Source organism: Lynx canadensis, chromosome B3, assembly GCF_007474595.2.
Source record: "Lynx canadensis isolate LIC74 chromosome B3, mLynCan4.pri.v2, whole genome shotgun sequence".
NCBI classification, from domain to species: domain Eukaryota; kingdom Metazoa; phylum Chordata; class Mammalia; order Carnivora; family Felidae; genus Lynx; species Lynx canadensis.
In genome coordinates, this window is record NC_044308.2 from 45,600,048 (window position 1) to 45,617,552 (window position 17,505).

General features: G+C 37.7%; 1 protein-coding gene across 3 annotated transcripts in view; it reads right to left on the reverse strand.

The window, feature by feature from the left end:
• Window positions 1-17,505, reverse strand: part of MINDY2 (MINDY lysine 48 deubiquitinase 2) — an 82,653-nt gene that overhangs the window by 11,843 nt on the left and 53,305 nt on the right. For all 3 annotated transcript variants that reach the window (XM_030318086.1, XM_030318084.1, XM_030318085.1), the window contains one exon: window positions 1,427-1,600. In XM_030318086.1, the coding sequence (XP_030173946.1) occupies window positions 1,427-1,600 (174 nt within the window). The remainder of the gene's footprint in view (window positions 1-1,426; window positions 1,601-17,505) is intronic.

Sequence of the window (17,505 nt, forward strand, 5' to 3'; positions counted from 1 at the left end):
TTTCTCACATCTTACATCTTTACTACTGTAGCAATCTATTGCCTTACCTTCATTCCCTCTGCTCTGATATTTTTTATATATAGTGTTAGAAAAATCTTGCACATTTCTCAAGTAATATATATATTTTAAATAACCCCATAAAGCTTCTGAAGGAAAATGCGTATGTTGATTATTATAGCTGTTTGGATACTTAACTTCCAAAAGTCCAAGAAAGATTAGCATCTTTGAATCAAGTATTCTTCTGTGCAACTGCCATTATAGAGGATGACATATAATAGTTAATTGGTCAAATATCGGCCTCTGTTAGACTATAGAATTGTGAGGATTGTACTATATGATTTATCTGTGAGTCCCCAGGAGCTTGTTAATAGTACCAGGAATACAACAGCTCAGTGAATATTGGCTAAATGAACAGTCTATCTTATCTACTTAAATTGTTATCAGCATCTGATGTTATCAGCATTAGACTCATGTGCCAACTGTTCAAAATGAACAATTTTCTGCCTCAGTCAGGGAAGAAGTCACTGACTATAGTCACTGACTATAACAGTATATCACTGTTATACTTCCAATAGTAAACACTCCTATGGCTCCAAGCCTGCCAACCTATAGCAGGCAAAGATCTCATCTGTCTCACTTCTTAATGAGAATTCTACTCACTTGAGCAGCACTTGTTGTAAATGTCTGCTTACCTTGGACTCTAAGACTTTATACGTTTTACTTTTTACCCACTGCATGCTATCTTCAAGACTCTTTTTTCTACGTTTTCTGACTACCCAAATATATCTTAAATCTGTATTCATCTCATCTCTAACGCCAGTGCTCAGCCATCATCACCTCTCGCTTGAATTGCTAGTCTCCATTTATACCTGTGTAATTCCTATGCATTCTTCACATAGCAGCCTTTAAAAAAGGTAGATCATCTTACTTCCATGTTTAACACTTGCCATATCTTCCCTACAATTAAAATAAAATTCAAACTCTGTACCACGACCTTCACAATTCAATATACACTGGCCTTCTGAACCAAAGTGTAGAGTCAATGTACAACACGTAAAATGATCATTTACCGATTTAGAAAATGTCAGGAAAATTTCACAAGCATATAAATGAATAAATCTTTAGTTCAAAAGTTTTGGATAACTGAATTCACATTTGAAAGGAGAATTTTAATTTTTTTTAAATTTATTTACTTTTGAGAGAGAGAGAGACAGCACGAGTGGGGGAGGGGCAGAGAGAGGAGAGAGAGAATCCCCAGCAGGCTCTGCACTCTTAGCGCAGAGCCTGATGCAGGGCTTGAACTCATGAAGCTGGGAGATCATGACCTGAGCCAAAACCAAGAGTCGGAATGCTTAAATGACTGAGCTACCAAGGTGCCCCAAAAGGAATGAGCATTTTAAATGATATGAAAAGAAAGCAAATCTACCTGATCTATCTGATCCTGTTGTCCTCTGTATACGGTTTCAGGATCTGAAGGAGGCCGCAGATGAAATTCTGAGTCACAGAAATTTCCATCACCATCCACATTGTGTAGGCTTTCCCAAACAACTTTTTCTTCCGTAAGAAACCCCTGGTCTGTTACCAGCAAATACAGTAGACCCTTAATAAGAAAGAAAAAAGACTGTTAAATGGATCAAAACTGGTTAATATTTACGGGAAATTTCATCATCTGTATGTTTATAGCATATTAATGATTCCTAGTAGTTAGATATAATAAATAGCAGACAAAGTAGATATCTTATTTGTTCACTGAATTAAGTCAACCTGGGTTTGAATATAGTTCATAATTGGTATACTATAGTATAATGACATTTGGGAAGCTGCTGGCAAACTCAACTACCACATGACTTATAAATAGCCTTTGGGGGTATATAATCTCATTTTATATAACAGAAATATAATCTACAAGTTCCTTAAAAACATATCAGGTAACAAATGTTACAAAGTCACAACAAAATGATATCACATTGCCTGCTTATTAAAAAAATTAAGCTTATGACTAACCTAATTCATACTAATTTTTTCTTTTTCTGCACCATTAGCTGTTCTTCTTTTGTATACCAACAGTACTTGGTACTTATTTCTATTATAGCACTGAATCACATTGTGCCACGATTGTGTTTCCCTACGTCATTTCCAGACTACGTTTTTAAATGTCTGTATCTCTGGGCCTAGGGTGGGGTGATCATAAAGTTGAAACCTAAATTTACTGAATTAATTAATGAATTCATTTGTATTTATAGTCACTACCACAGAATTTAGTACCGACTTCTAATTTTTCATATGGATTAGCTCTAAGTCCAATCATATGTAAAGTGTCCCTAGTATTACATATAAGGCTTAGAAGCCATTTTTCCTTCATATATGCCAAGGATATGGCTTTCATTTTACTTGCTCAGGGTTCCCACTGGTTAATATAGTACTTATTACTGCACAAGATTCATGCTTTTCATGTTATTTCATCACAATTAATCTTAGTAATTAAGAAACTCCTTTAAAGAGTTTGGTGGTAGGGTTAGAGAAATCATTGAATAGATCCACAACTATACGGTCAACTGATCTTCCACAAAGCAGGAAAGAATATCCAATGGAAAAAAGACAGTCTCTTCAACAAATGGTGTTGGGAAAACTGAATAGCAACATGCAAAAGAACGAAACTGGCCTCTCTCTTACACCACACACAAACATAAATTCAAGATGGATGAAAGACAAATGTGAGACAAGAAACCATCAAAATCCTAGAGAACACAGGCAGTAACTTCTTTGACATCAGGCTGTAGGAACTTCTTACTAGATATGTCTCCTAAGGCAAGGGGAAAAAAAAGGAAAAACAAGTAACTGGGACTTCATCAAGATAAAAATCTTCTATAAAGTGAAGGAAACAACAAAACTAAAAGGCAACCTTCAGAATGGGAGAAGATATTTGCAAATGACGTATCAGATAAAGGGTTAGTATCCCAAATATATATAGAACTTATACAACTCAACACCCCCCCCCAAATAATCTGGCTAAAAAATGAGAAGACATGAATAGACATTTCTCCAAAGACATCCAGATGGCTAACAGACACATGAGAGAAGATGCTCAACATCACTCATCAGGGAAATACAAATCAAAACCACAATAAGGTATCACCTCACACCTGTCAGAATGGCTAAAATTAACACAGGAAACAACAGGTGTTGGTGAGGATGTAGAGAAAGAGGAACCCTCTTACACTGTCCATGGGAATGCAAACTGGTGTAGCCACTCTGGAAAAAAGTATGGAGGTTCCTCAAAAATTTAAAAACAGAACTATCCTACAATCCAGCAATTGCACCTCTAGGTATTTATTCAAAGGATACAAATATATACATATATATATACATATATATATGTGGAATATTACTGAGCCATAAAAAAGAATGAGATCTTTTCATTTGCAACGACAAGAAATCACTGAATAAACTCTGAACTTTTATTTATTTAAAAAAATTTAATGTTTATTCATTTTTTTTAATTTTTTTTTAACGTTTATTTATTTTTGAGACAGAGAGAGACAGAGCATAAACAGGGGAGGGGCAGAGAGAGAGGGAGACACAGAATCTGAAACAGGCTCCAGGCTCTGAGCGGTCAGCACAGAGCCCGAGGCGGGGCTCGAACTCACAGACCATGAGATCATGACCTGAGCCGAGGTCGGACGCTTAACCAATCGAGCCACCCAGGCGCCCCATAACGTTTATTCATTCTTGAGAGACAGAGCATGAGTGGGGGTGGGGCAGAGAGAGAGGAAGACACAGAGTTCAAAGCAGGCTCCAGGCTCTGAGCTGTCAGCACAGAGCCTGATGTGGGGCTCAAACTACAAACCGTGAGATCATGACCTGAGCCGAAGTCAGACGCTCGATTGAGCCACCCAGGTGCCCCATAAACTCTGAAGTTTTTTAAAAAAACTAAATAATTAGTGTTGAACATTTACTATGTGTCCAGCTCTGTGCAGCACAGCTGTTTCTAAAATATGAAATCCATCCTGTTGTCTACTACTAGTTACATCCAAGAGTTAGCTCTACATAGCTCTGATTAATTTATATGGTCATTGAAATTACTCAGTCAACATGAAAGTATTCATAAAGAAAAACATTTTGGCATAAACAGTTTAAAGACTTTGCTTTAAGCAAAAATTAAGTCCAGGCTCTTTTTTTTTTTTTTTTTTTTTTTTTAATCAAGTAGGTTCCAATTCATCAAATATTTGAAGACCACCATATGCTCAGTATTATGCTAAGTGCTTGAGGATTCATATCATGGAAAGTAATGATCTCTCCTTACTTTGTATTGGGTACCCTTTTTTGTGATTCCATAGAATGCTGCATTTACCACTATCATAGCACTTTACACATTGAATTGTAGTAGTGTGTCTATTTACTTCTCTGTCTTAATGTATTTCAAGCTCCTTGAGGACCAGAGGCATGTTTTATTCATCCATGCATCCTCATTACTTAACATATTTTTAATGCCCAGTCAGGGTCTACTTTGTCCTAAAATAATTTGATAAAATAATTTAAGAGAAAACCTCAAAGTTCTTTCCAGCCAATATTCCACTGTTGAATAAATCTGACCCTTCTATACCTATACTTGTCACCGTACACTTTAACATATCATTATATTATACAATATTGAGATTTTATAATTTATTTTATGTACATCGTATATTAGAATGGCTACTAACTAGGAAAAGAAACCACAGTCTTACTCTCCAAGGACACTTTAAGATAGGTAAATTCTGGGGGTGCCTGGGTGGCTCAAGTGATTAAGCATCCAACTCTTGATTTTGGCTCAGGTCATGATCTCATGGTACATGAGACTGAGCCCTGCACTGGGCTCTGTGCTGACAGCACGGAGCCTGCTAGGGATTGGTTCTCTCCCCCTATCTCTGCCCCTCCCGCACTCATGCTCGCTCGCTCTCTCTCTCTCTCTCTCTCTCTCTCTCAAAATAAATAAGTAATCTTAAAAAAAGTTGGTTAAGTGTCTGACTTCAGTTCAGGTCATATTCTCACGGTTCTTGAGTTCGAGCCCCACATCGGGTTCTCTACTGTCAGCACAAAGCCTGCTTCAGATCCTCTATCCTCCTCTCTCTGCCCCTCCCACACTCTCTCTGTCTCTCTCAAAAATAAACATTAACAACAACAACAAAAAAGATGAGTAAATTCTGGGAGGGTTTGTTGAAAGCCATTACCACCCATAGCATATGAATATTTGTAAGCTTAACTAAAATGGTGTCTCTTTCTTGAAATAGATGTCCTGTCTTCTCATGGACCATCAGCCTCAATTTCTTCCTCTTTTAGATCTTGACGTGTATCAAAAAAGTCTGTTACTAGTCCCCTGTCAACAATGCTGGTTATTACTCAACAGTTCCTTTATATAATTGCACTGTAGAATAGCAAAGTATGTATTAATTAGTACTGAATAGTTTAGGCCCATTTGTTCCTGAGAGTCTACAATTAAATCACCATCAAGAGTATTTCTTGCTTATATATCCTAGCACTTTTCTTCATTATCTAGTCAAAGCATTCTTTTCTAAACCTTGACTCTTTCTCCCAATCTTACTCACTAGTCTCTAAACACTAATTTTTAACAAAACAACAAATACAGGGGCACCTGGGTGACTCAGTCAGTTAAGCATCTGACTCTTGTTTCGGCTCAGGTCATGATCTCACAGTTCATGAGTTCGAGCCCCACATCTGGCTCTGTGCTGACAGTGCAGAGTTTCCTTGGGATTCTCTCTCTCCTTGCTTTCTGCTCTTTCCCTGCTTGTGTTCTCTCTCTCTTTCTAAAAAAAATAAATAAACATTTAAAGGGCTCATGTCTATCATGGGAATACTGCTCAATAAATATCATCATTAAAAGAAAGAAAATAATGCATACAAGATGCATATATTAAATTCTTAAATTAGGTATTAATGTATACAATGTATAAGTCTTTTGTTATATGAAAATAATAAATAAATGACATTAGATAATTTTCATAATTTTTTTTTACCAACTAGGCAATTGGAGTCTGGAAAACAGTATGGAGGTTCCTCAAAAAGTTAAAAATAGAACTTCCCTACAATCCAGCAATTACAGTACTAGGTACTTATCCAAGGGACACAGGTGTGCTGTTTCAAAGGGGCACATGCACCCCAATGTTTATAGCAGCTGTATTGACAATAGCCGAAGTATGGAAAGAGCCCAAAAGTCCACTGACAGATGAATGGAAAATGAAGATGTGGTATATATATATATACAATGGAGTTATTACTTGACAACCAAAAAGAATGAAATCTTGCCATTTGCAATAATGTGGATGGAACTAGAGTGTAATATGCTAAGTGAAATTAGTCAGAGAAAGACAAATATCATATGACTTCACTCATATGTGGAATTTAAGATACCAAACAGATGAACAAAAGGGAAGGGAAGCAAAAATAATAGAAAAACAGGGAGGGGAACAAAACATAAGAGAGTCATAAATCTAGAGAACAAATTGAGGGTTGCTGGAGGGGTTGTGGGTGAGGGGATGGGCTAAATGGGCAAGGGGCATTAAGGAAGACACTTGTTGGGATAAGCACTGGGTGTTATATGTAGGGGATGAATCACTGGATTCTACTACTAAAATAATTTTTGCACCGTATGCTAACTAACTGGGATGTAAACTTGAAAAAAAAATTAAAACAAACAAAGAAAACTAGGCAATTGGATCACCAAAAACAGAATGAAAAACTATTTTATCTCAAATACCCTGATGGGGTGCCTGGGTGGCTCTGTCGGTTAAGCGTCTGACTTTGGCTCAGGTCATAATCTCACAGTTTGTGGGTTCAGGCCCCATGTCAGGCTCTGGGCTCTGTGCTGACAGCTCAGAGCCTGAAGCCTGTTTTAGGGTTTGTGTTTCCCTCTCTCTCTCTCTGCCCCTCCCGTTTGTTCCCTCCCCCCCACCCCTCTCTCTCTCTTTCTCTCTCTCTCTCAAAAATAAACATTTAAAATAGCCTGATAAATTAGTTCTATACAGACTATGATTTACTTGTATTAACAACATACATGACAATGTCATCATAATTTGTAAATTGATAAAATAGAAGAAAACTTGTCAAATGTATAAACAAATTAATTATGTAATTCCAGCCTTTAAATATGGTGGAAAGCACTGCCAAATATATTTTAATTTTTTTTTAATGTTTTTATTTATTTTTGAGACAGAGAGAGAGACAGAGCATGAGCAGGGGAGGGGCAGAGAGAGAGGGAGACACAGAATATGAAGCAGGCTCCAGGCTCTGAGCTGTCAGCACAGAGCCCGACGGGGGCGGACTGCGAGATCATGACCTGAGCTGAAGTCGGACACTTAACCAACAAGCCACCCAGGCGCCCCAACACTGCCAAATATTTTTGGTTGACAAGCTTGGATTCAAATTACTTAATGTCTTTGGACTCTTCTTTTCTTTATTATGAAGTGATATAGAGTAGGTTTAACCAGAAAATTTCTAAGATATTTTATAAATTGAAAGATGAACTTTACTTCTACTTAACAAGCGTCTCTCTCGTCTACAAATAGCTTTCTTATCCATCCAGAGAGGCAGAGCTGTTGAGTGTGGGCTTGAAAGTCAGACTGGAGGTGCTTACACTCTGAATGGTCTCGGGCAAGTTACTTAGTGCCTTTAAGCTTATTCATTCAGTTGTAAAGTGGGAGTAATAACATCCACTCCTCAGAAGCTGTGAAAATTAAATGAGGTAATACATGTAAAGTGTTTAGCACAATGCAAGGCACATAATGCTAGTTGAATATAAGATTCAATTCATGAATACCACTTAAATCTATCTCAAAATTTCTGTAGCTATCACCTTTTCCTGTCTCCCATTTAGGAGAAAATCTCTGCCTACACTGTAAAATCTATCACCTATCTTAGTCTGTTTCTACATTCCTCACCCCCATCCCCCTTAAAAAATTTTTTTAATGTGACAATTTTTGATGTATCAGCCACCTTTAAAAAAAAAAAAAAAAACTAGGGGCGCCTGGGTGGCTCAGTCAGTTAAGCGTCCGACTGCGGCTCAGGTCACGATCTCGCGGTCCGTGAGTTCGAGTCCCGCGTCGGGCTCTGTGCTGACTGCTCAGAGCCTGGAGCCTGTTTCAGATTCTCTGTCTCCCTCTCTCTGACCTTCCCCCATTCATGCTCTGTCTCTCTCTGTCTCAAAAATAAATAAACGTTAAAAAAAAAATTTAAAAAAACAAACTAAATTTTGGGGCATGTGGGTGGCTCAGTTGGTTAAGCGTCCAACTTTGGCTCAGGTCATGATCTTGCAGTTCATGAGTTCTGCCCCACATCAGGCTCTGTGCTGACAGCTCAGAGCTTGGAGCCTACTTCAGATTCTGTGTCTCCCTCTCTCTGCTCCTTCCCCTGCTCATGCTCACACTCAGTTTCTCTCTCTCTCTCTCTCTCTCAAAAATAAACATTAACAAAAAATTTTTTTTTAATTTTTTTTTTCAACGTTTATTTTTGAGACAGAGAGAGACAGAGCATGAACGGGGGAGGGGCAGAGAGAGAGGGAGACACAGAATCGGAAGCAGGCTCCAGGCTCTGAGCCAACAGCCCAGAGCCTGACGTGGGGCTCGAACTCACAGCCCACGAGATCGTGACCTGAGCTGAAGTCGGACGCTTAACCGACTGAGCCACCCAGGCGACCCTAAAATTTTTTTTAAATAACTAAATTTAAAAAATCCTAAATTAATTGAATTTTTACTTCAACGTAGCCTTCTATGGAAAAAGACAAATCCCAGTATAGTCTTAGTCAAAAAGAACAGAGAATAGATTTATTTAATATGGCCTTAGCACTTATTTAGAACTGTATCTCCTCCTAAACTACTTTTTGCTTCTTATCCCTAAATGTAAAGTAAAAATGCAAACAAAAGCCAACCCCAAAAATACTGGTTTTGATATACTCCACAGAGACGTCAGTAATTAAAACCAAGAGGTACAATAAACAGTTGTGAGGGGCGCCCGGGTGGCTCAGTCGGTTGGGTGTCCGACTTCGGTTCAGGTCATGATCTCACGGTCCGTGAGTTCGAGCCCCGCGTCGGGCTCTGTGCTGACAGCTCAGAGCCTGGAGCCTGTTTCAGATTCTGTGTCTCCCTCTCTCTCTGACCCTCCCCCATTCATGCTCTGTCTCTCTCTATCTCAAAAATAAATGAACATTTAAAAAAATTTTTTTTAAATAAATAAAAAAAAATAAACAGTTATGAATATAAAAGACATGGATATGAAGGCTGACATGGATAAGGGATGATTAAGAGGACGTCACGAAAAAAAAAAAGAGGGTGTCATGATGGGGAAAGAACTACACAGATGTCATTATATAAACCAAAGATCTAGAAGCCAAGTGATCTATAAACAGCCAAGGAATTAGTAGTTTACCTTACTCAAGAGCAAGCAGAATGGAGAAGGATCATAAGAATAAAATGGAATAATTAAATCTTAGGTATATAATTATATATATAAGAATCTAAAAGTCATGATTATATAGACAATATGAAAAGCAAAACAGACCTACAAAGGTCTGTTTCTACCAAAGAGGTAGTTTCTTTACAACTCATTTTTATACTTTCAAATTTCTTGCCTGGATAAAAAAGTCACCTTACTACCTGGAACCACAGGAATGGCACTGAAAGCATCTGCTTTCTCACTAGGGTGGGTCTCTTCCTGCTGCTTTCAGATCCTAATCTAGTTATGCTGATGAAAAGCAAAGATCTTCATAGGATCACATATTCAAAATACGGATTTGCCAAGATGATTTGCCCAGTTTAGTTGTACAAGATTAAGTGGTACTACATGGAGCAAAGTAACATAAGAGATAGCAGAAATTGGGGGGGTATATGTTACTTGTTCCTGATGGACAGATGAGGGATGAAGAGTTTAATGAAGGAATCACAGAGAGTGTTATTACAACAAATAACTAACAAGAGCTGTACTTGATTACTTTGCTAGCAATAGGAATAAACAGCAAAGGTACTTGTCCAGGATTTAGTAATGGTAAATCACAAAACTAGGAATGATAAGAGGACTTTCCAGTAACAGGAAGTCAATTAATATCTATGGTTAGGGAAAATGTCATGAAAAGCTATGCAATAAAAACCACAAATCATGTTATGTTAGATAGTTGGGAAGTGTAAGGTCGATTGGTAGACAGTATTCAGGAAAAAAAAAAAACAGTATCAATTTGACTAACCCATCTATTGTGACTGTGCAATGGCAGAAGGCCTAATAAATAGTCTATGAATATGGAATCATAAAGTTAGTAAAGAGAGAATACTTTGTCGAGGTACAGGTTTTAGAAATATCTATTGTCTTCAATGCTTTACATAGAGTCATCAAAAAGTTTAACCTAACAGAGAATTTGTCCCTGCCTCTATTCAGTGCCTAAAAAGAGGAGTCAGAACAAGGATGAATACTAGAGACATTAAAATACTAGAGACATATACCTTCCCTGTGGTCAAATAAAAGTCCTAGCTCATATGTCTCTAGAGTTTGAAAGACTTTAAATGAAAAAAGATTTTTACACATCAATTAGAGTTTAGTAAATTCCTAAAGAAATAGTACAATCAATAAAACAATTGTAGATGACAACCTTTCCTAGGTAATCCTTTCCCCTGCCAACATGGACTTCCTCCTTGTAGAGCTTGGTCCGGGGATGATAATGGCATATGATACGACATGGGTATCAGAAAGCATAAAGATCCTTTCTGCAAATCATAGTAAAAAATAAGCCCCACAAATAACAGAGTTACAAACATTTATGACATTACCAATTTATTATTGGCATTTATATAAATAGTTTAATACTCCACAATTTATTATTATAGGCTCCTAGTTATAGACACCTTTTATCTGTAGTAGAAAGTATTCTATCCCTATGTTAAATTTATTTTTTGTTGAAAGTATATCTGGAATTCTGTGGGATCAACTGTATTTATATTATAGGTATTCCAAAGAGTTCACAGGGGTAGGAAGATGAGAAATGATCATTAAATATGAATGCATAAAATGGCCCTAAAATCTGAGGGTCTTCAAAGATGAAATGTCATGAAGACTTAATGTAGTATTAAAAGCAGCCATATCTTATTTGAAAAAGCAGCTTTATAATTTTTCCTTGCTTATATCCTTATTAGATCAGACTCCCTGGGGCTCAAATTTATAAAGAACTACAGAAATTCTAACAACCCAGGAATTAGTGGTAGAGAATAATAGTTTCAATGCTGAACAGGTTTAACAGAACAAGGTCACAATCTTATATCCTATTTCCTTCTCAAGCTAATGGATGCCATGATGGAGGAATGCCTTTCCTGAACTTTATATTAAGTATTCTATTTTAGGGCTTTTAGCTCTACACCAACAGCCAAAGAAATGTTATAGATTTTGTTGTAAATCAGTTAATCAGCCATTGGGTCAATGAGGAGGGAAAATGTCTCAGACTCTTACAAAGAATGTACTCATTAGGTACTCTGCCAGACGTAAAGCAGTGTCTTATTTATAGACACTCATGATTGGAAAGATAGTTTAATGGGAATACAGGAAATAGGACTGAGAGGAGTATAATGAGACATAAATAAATATGTTCACAGGCCCGTAAGATTCCTAGAAAACGCAAAATTTGCATGATATTAAAATAGACTTACTTCACCAAATGTATGTTCCTTGATTAGACCCTGGTTTGAACAAACTATCTATAAAGCCATTTGAAAGATAAATGGGAGACTTGAATATGGCTTGGGTATTAGATAATACTAAAAATAATGTTAATTTTGTTAGATGCAGTAATGGTACTGTGATTTGAAAGAAAAATGTCCTTGTTTAAACATGTATATTGAAATATAAGCAAAAATACAAAAATAGATGAAAACAGTAAATGTCAAAATTGTTGAAACTGATCAGTATAATAGGCACACATTAAATTAGTCTCATTTTTCTCTAAGTTTGCAGTTTTTCATAATAAAAAGCAAAAAAACCAGTGTTACGGTTTCAGTTTGGTGGTCACTATAGTAAAAAAGGGAAAGTAAGTATTTCCCTTAGTGATTGGCCACCAAGATTGTTGTTCCAATTTATTTCTTCTGTAAAAACAGGATTACCTTAGTAGAGAATGATGTTCCTCAATTCCTTTGCTTTTCTATTCTTTATTGTACCCACTTAAAGTCCCAAATGCAGAATAATAAACTAGCTACCTTTGCTTTGCCTATACTCTGATGAATATGTCTACAGAAAAATCATCCAGGATGCATATTCACGTAATAATTACAATCCTCAATTTCTCTGGTTACAATTTCCCCCCAGGTGCTATAAAGACTATTTCAAACTACCTCCTTCAAATCTGGAACCAAACTTACCTTCTCAGTCTTAGTAAAGGATCTTGCCTTCCAAACAACACAAAAACTAGAAGCATTCAAACAGTAGCTTTCTCTAGTTCCTGCCACCAAATCTATAAATTTACCCGTAGCTGTACTCATAGTCTATTCCTTCCCTCCTTTACAATGAACAGATCTCTTTCTCAATGACGGGTTAGTTCCCTTCACCTGTGAAAACTTCTATCCTATCTCACCTTCTTAGGGGCCTTCTAACATCAATTATCTCCTCTCCTGAATCTTCAAGCTTTCTCACTCTATTGAGTCCAAACATGACCAAGTCTCTCACATGAAAAAAACAAAAACAGGGGCACTTGGGTGCCTTAGTCGATGAAGTGTCTGACATCGTTTCAGGTGAAGATCTCATGGTTTATGAGTTCGAGCCCCGCATTGGGCTCTGTTCTGACAGCTCAGAGCCTAGAGCCTGCTTTGGATTCTGTGTCTCCCTCTTGCTCTTTGCCCCTCCCCTGCTTGCACTCTGTCTCTCTCTCTCAAAAATAAACATTAAAAAATTTTTTTAAAAACACAAAAAACAAAACAAAAAACCCTCTGGATTCCATATGCCACTACAGCTATGAGCCATTATGTCTATGCTCCCACACAGTTTCAAATAGTTTCCTATAATCTGTTTCTAGTTCCTGACATTCCAATCACTTAACCAATTCAAATTGAGTTTTTCCTGCTGCCATTCTCTAAAAGATATCAATGAAATCCATCACCAATGGACAGGTTCCCCCAGTGTTCTCATGTTTCTCATCCTCTCAACAGCATTTAACAAGTGAGATCTCTGTTCTTCTTGAAATACTCTCTCCCCATTGGCTTACATGATATCATACTCTTCAGATTTTCCTTTTCTTTTTTTCTTTCTCAGTCTCCTTTGCTAGTTCATATTCCTTTAGTTGATCCTTAAATGTTGGCACTCCTTAAATCTCTGTCCTAAGCCTTCTCTTTTCTTCTCTTCTATATTTACCTTGTGAATCTCATCCTTTCCCCAAATTACCATTTATACCCCAAAATTATTCCAGTCTTGAACCATTTACCCAACATTTCCACTTGGAGGAATGCCTTGGAAGCAGCTCTAACAGTTCCAAGACTGATTTCATGATGTTTCTCTTCTCCTCATCCAGTGTTCTCTGGAATACCACCATTTATCCAGTTCTTCATGCTCAGAATCCAGAAAACATTCTTTCTTATTTTTTATATCCTAATCACCAAATCTGGTTGATTATATCTCCTAAATGTCTATGGAATCTTTCTACTCTCCATTTCTTTACCATCCTAGTCCAAGTCAGTATAACATCTTACTTGGCCCTGCACAATAGACTCCTAACTGAATCCACATCCACACTTGCCTCGAAGTCCAAAGCACCTTAATGTTGTACAAGGGGGGGTGGGGGGAGGAAGATAACACATCATCTTTGAAACACTGTTTAGCCACAAAATAAGGTTCCCTGAGAAAAATGTGGAAGCAGAGAAACAGAATGTACACATTCTATGAGTTATCATTATCTCACAGAAATGTACACTTAGTCCAGAAATAGACACATGGTAGAAAGTCTTGAGGGGAGGCATCCCTCCCCCAACCACATAGGAACAGTGGGAATACCTAGCTTGACTAGTAAAGGACTTCTGGTCAGGGACATGGCCTTGATAGAAAAGAGAAAAACATCTACAGTTCCGTCTGGAGAGGCTGCATAACCACCACCAATAACAGCCAGAGATCTTATTTTCCCATTGAACTATCTCACTCCTGCTAAGCCAAAAAAAAAAAAAAAAAAAAAGAAAGAAAAGAAAAGAAAACACAAAGAACCACTAGACCATCAGGAGACCAAGATGTGTTTCTCTTCTTAACTCAGGACTCTATACAAGGTCTGGTACTTACACCTATCTCTTTACCCTTATACCATGCCTCTTATTTTCTATGCTTCATACAGGCCTTCTTATAATTCCTTAAAGAGTTCTTTCCTTTCTCAGGGCCTTTGCACACAGGTTTTATATGCTTAGTTAATCCTTTTTTTTTTTTTTTTTTGCTAACTGGTTAAACTAAAAGATTCATTTTTCAGTTTAAATGTTAACTTCTCAAGGAAGTTTTTCTTGACATCCCAACTCGGTTCTAAGTCCTGATAAAGGCACCCACAGCATGTTTATGTACCCTTTACATAGTATACCTCAATAGAAATAATAACTATTTGTACAATTATTTAACATATGTTTCTTGACAAACTAGGAGGTGCTTAAATGGTAGGATCCAAAGCTGCCCTGCTCAGGCTGCAGTCCTAGTACCGGCTGAGCACCCAGACATAATCATGTTTAATAAATATTTGACATAATCAGGCTTGATAGATATTTGTAAATGAATGAACTGTGGACTTGAAGACATCAGATAAAGCAAGACAACTAAGCACTATATACCACCTAGCAATAATGCTGATTCTGAGGTTTTGGGGCCTTAAATTTCTGAAAAGCATGGATGATTCTGGGCTTGTACCTAGCACACATACGCCTCAAATGTGGGAGCAATACAAATGAATGCCTGCTATAACTAATAAAACAGGAAGGTAGGGCTTTAGAGTATTTTTTTTTAATTAAAAATTTTAATTCCAGTATAGTTAACACACAGTGTTACATTAATTTCAGGTATACAATATAGTGATTCAACAGTTCCATATATTGCTCACTGCTTAGAGCATTCTTATATAAGCAAACAGAACATTATTTTACACCACTTTATGCAATTCATTGATTAAAGTGTTGAAGGAAATATGAAGACTTGATTTCTGACTTCAAATCAGCTTACTTTCATTTAGAGAAAGAAGGCACATTTGCAGGAAAAGAAAACTGACTGCACATTTAAATCACCTGGGGAGCATTTAAAAAATACAGATGCTTAGGCCCTACCTCCAGACAGTCTGACTTAACTGAATTGGTGATGGGCTCTTGGGCATTGGTTATTTTTTTTTTAAAAAATTTTTTTTTTCAACGTTTATTTATTTTTGGGACAGAGAGAGACAGAGCATGAACGGGGGAGGGGCAGAGAGAGAGGGAGACACAGAATCGGAAACAGGCTCCAGGCTCTGAGCCATCAGCCCAGAGCCCGACGCGGGGCTCGAACTCACGGACCGCGAGATCGTGACCTGGCTGAAGTCGGACGCTTAACCGACTGCGCCACCCAGGCGCCCCTGGTTATTTTTTAAAAAGCTTCCAGGTAGTTCTAGCATACAATCTGGTTGAGAACCACTGGTTTAAGGAGTGAATTTGAAATGCTGCTTTTTTTTTATTTAAAAAAATTTATTTTAATGTTTATTTATTTTTGAGAGAGAGCACAAGTGGGGTTGGGGCCGAGAGATGAAGACATAGAATCTTTTTTTTTTTTTTTTTTAATGTTTATTTTTGAGAGACAGAGACAGAGCCATGAGCGGGAGAGCGGCAGAGAGAGGAGACACAGAATTGAAGCAGGCTCCAGGTTGTGAGCTGTCAGCACAGAGCCTGATGTGGGGCTCAAATTCACAAACCATGAGATCATGACCTGAGCTGAAGTCGTACACTTAACCAACTGAGCCACCCAGAGGCCCTGGGAGACACAGAATCTTAAGCAGTCTCCAGGCTTTGAGCTGTCAGCCAGAGGGCTGGCTGACACAGGGCTCGCACCCATGAACCGTGAGATCATGACTTGGGCTGAAGTTGGACACTTAACAGACTGAGCTACCCAGGCGCCCCTGAAATGTTTCTTTTATAAACATTTTTTTTTAATGTTTGAGAGATAGAGAGAGAGTGCGAGCAGGGGAGGGGCAGAGAGAGAGGGAGACACAGAATCCAAACTAGGCCCCAGGCTCTGAGCTGTCAGCACAGGGCCCAATGCAGGACTTGAACTCATGGACTGTGAGATCATGAACTGAGCTGAAGTCAGTTAAGTGTCCCACTCTTGATTTTGGCTCAGGTTATGCATGATCTCATGGTTTGTGAGATCAAGCCCCACATAGGGCTCCGTGCTGACAGTGCTTGAGATTCTCTCTCTCCCTCTCTCTCTGCCCCCTCCCCTGATCTCTCTCTCTCTCAAAATAAATTAAAAATAAACTTAAAGAAAAAGGATAGGTGAAATATGGATAGGCTAAAAGGGAATGAGATCTCTTCAAATAGGAATTAAGAAGAAATGATAGTAAAAGTGCAGAAATGGGAAAGTATAAAGTGTGTACGAAGATACAGGAATTAAAAAAAATTTTTTTAATGTTTATTTGTCTTTGAAAGAGAAAGACAGGGTGTGAATGGGGGAGGGGCAAAGAGAGAGGGAGACACAGAATCTGAAGCAGGCTCTGAGCTGTCAGCACAGAGCCCAACATGGGCCTCAAACTCACAGACCTCGAGATCATGACCCAAGCTGAAGTCAGATGCTTAACCAACTGAGCCACCCAGGCACCCCAAAGATACAGGATTATTAATGAGCAGACACACTATATGGCTGAAGCTAAGTGTTGGCAAAAGAGGATAGTAGAAAATACCTTGCATTTTTATCCTCTAGGCACTGAATGCTACTGAACATTTTTGGTATATTACAGACATGATCAGGGCAGTATCCTATCACAGAAGCCTCCCTATATGTTGATAAACTCCTCATTGGTAGCAGCTGTAAAAATGGAAGAGATGGATGAAGAGATAACAAAAAGGATAAACCAGTAAGATTTTTGGCAGAGCCATAAATGGCATAAGAAGAATTTAAAGTCACGCTGATAACTTTAATAATAGTAAACACCATCCTAAAGACAGATCCTATTCTTCTAACCTCCTTTAACCCTCAAATATACACATCCATCATTACCAGCAATCCTAGTTCTATTTCTAAGGTTTATGTTTATTTTTTTTCCTAGGAAATAATACTTTTTAATGCAGTAATCTGTGAAAAAGGGATTGAGACTTAAAACAAAAGCTGATTTGAAGTAACACTTAGATTGTGAATCCATTGCATCCTAAAGGAGTATTTAATAATTACCTTCATAATCTGATGAATAAAAGAATATTATGCTGAATTTGTTTTTATTTTGAAGTAGATCATAAGACATCTCTTAATCCAGCTTCTTTAATTTAGAATAACAATTAAATAGCTATTTCTATATCA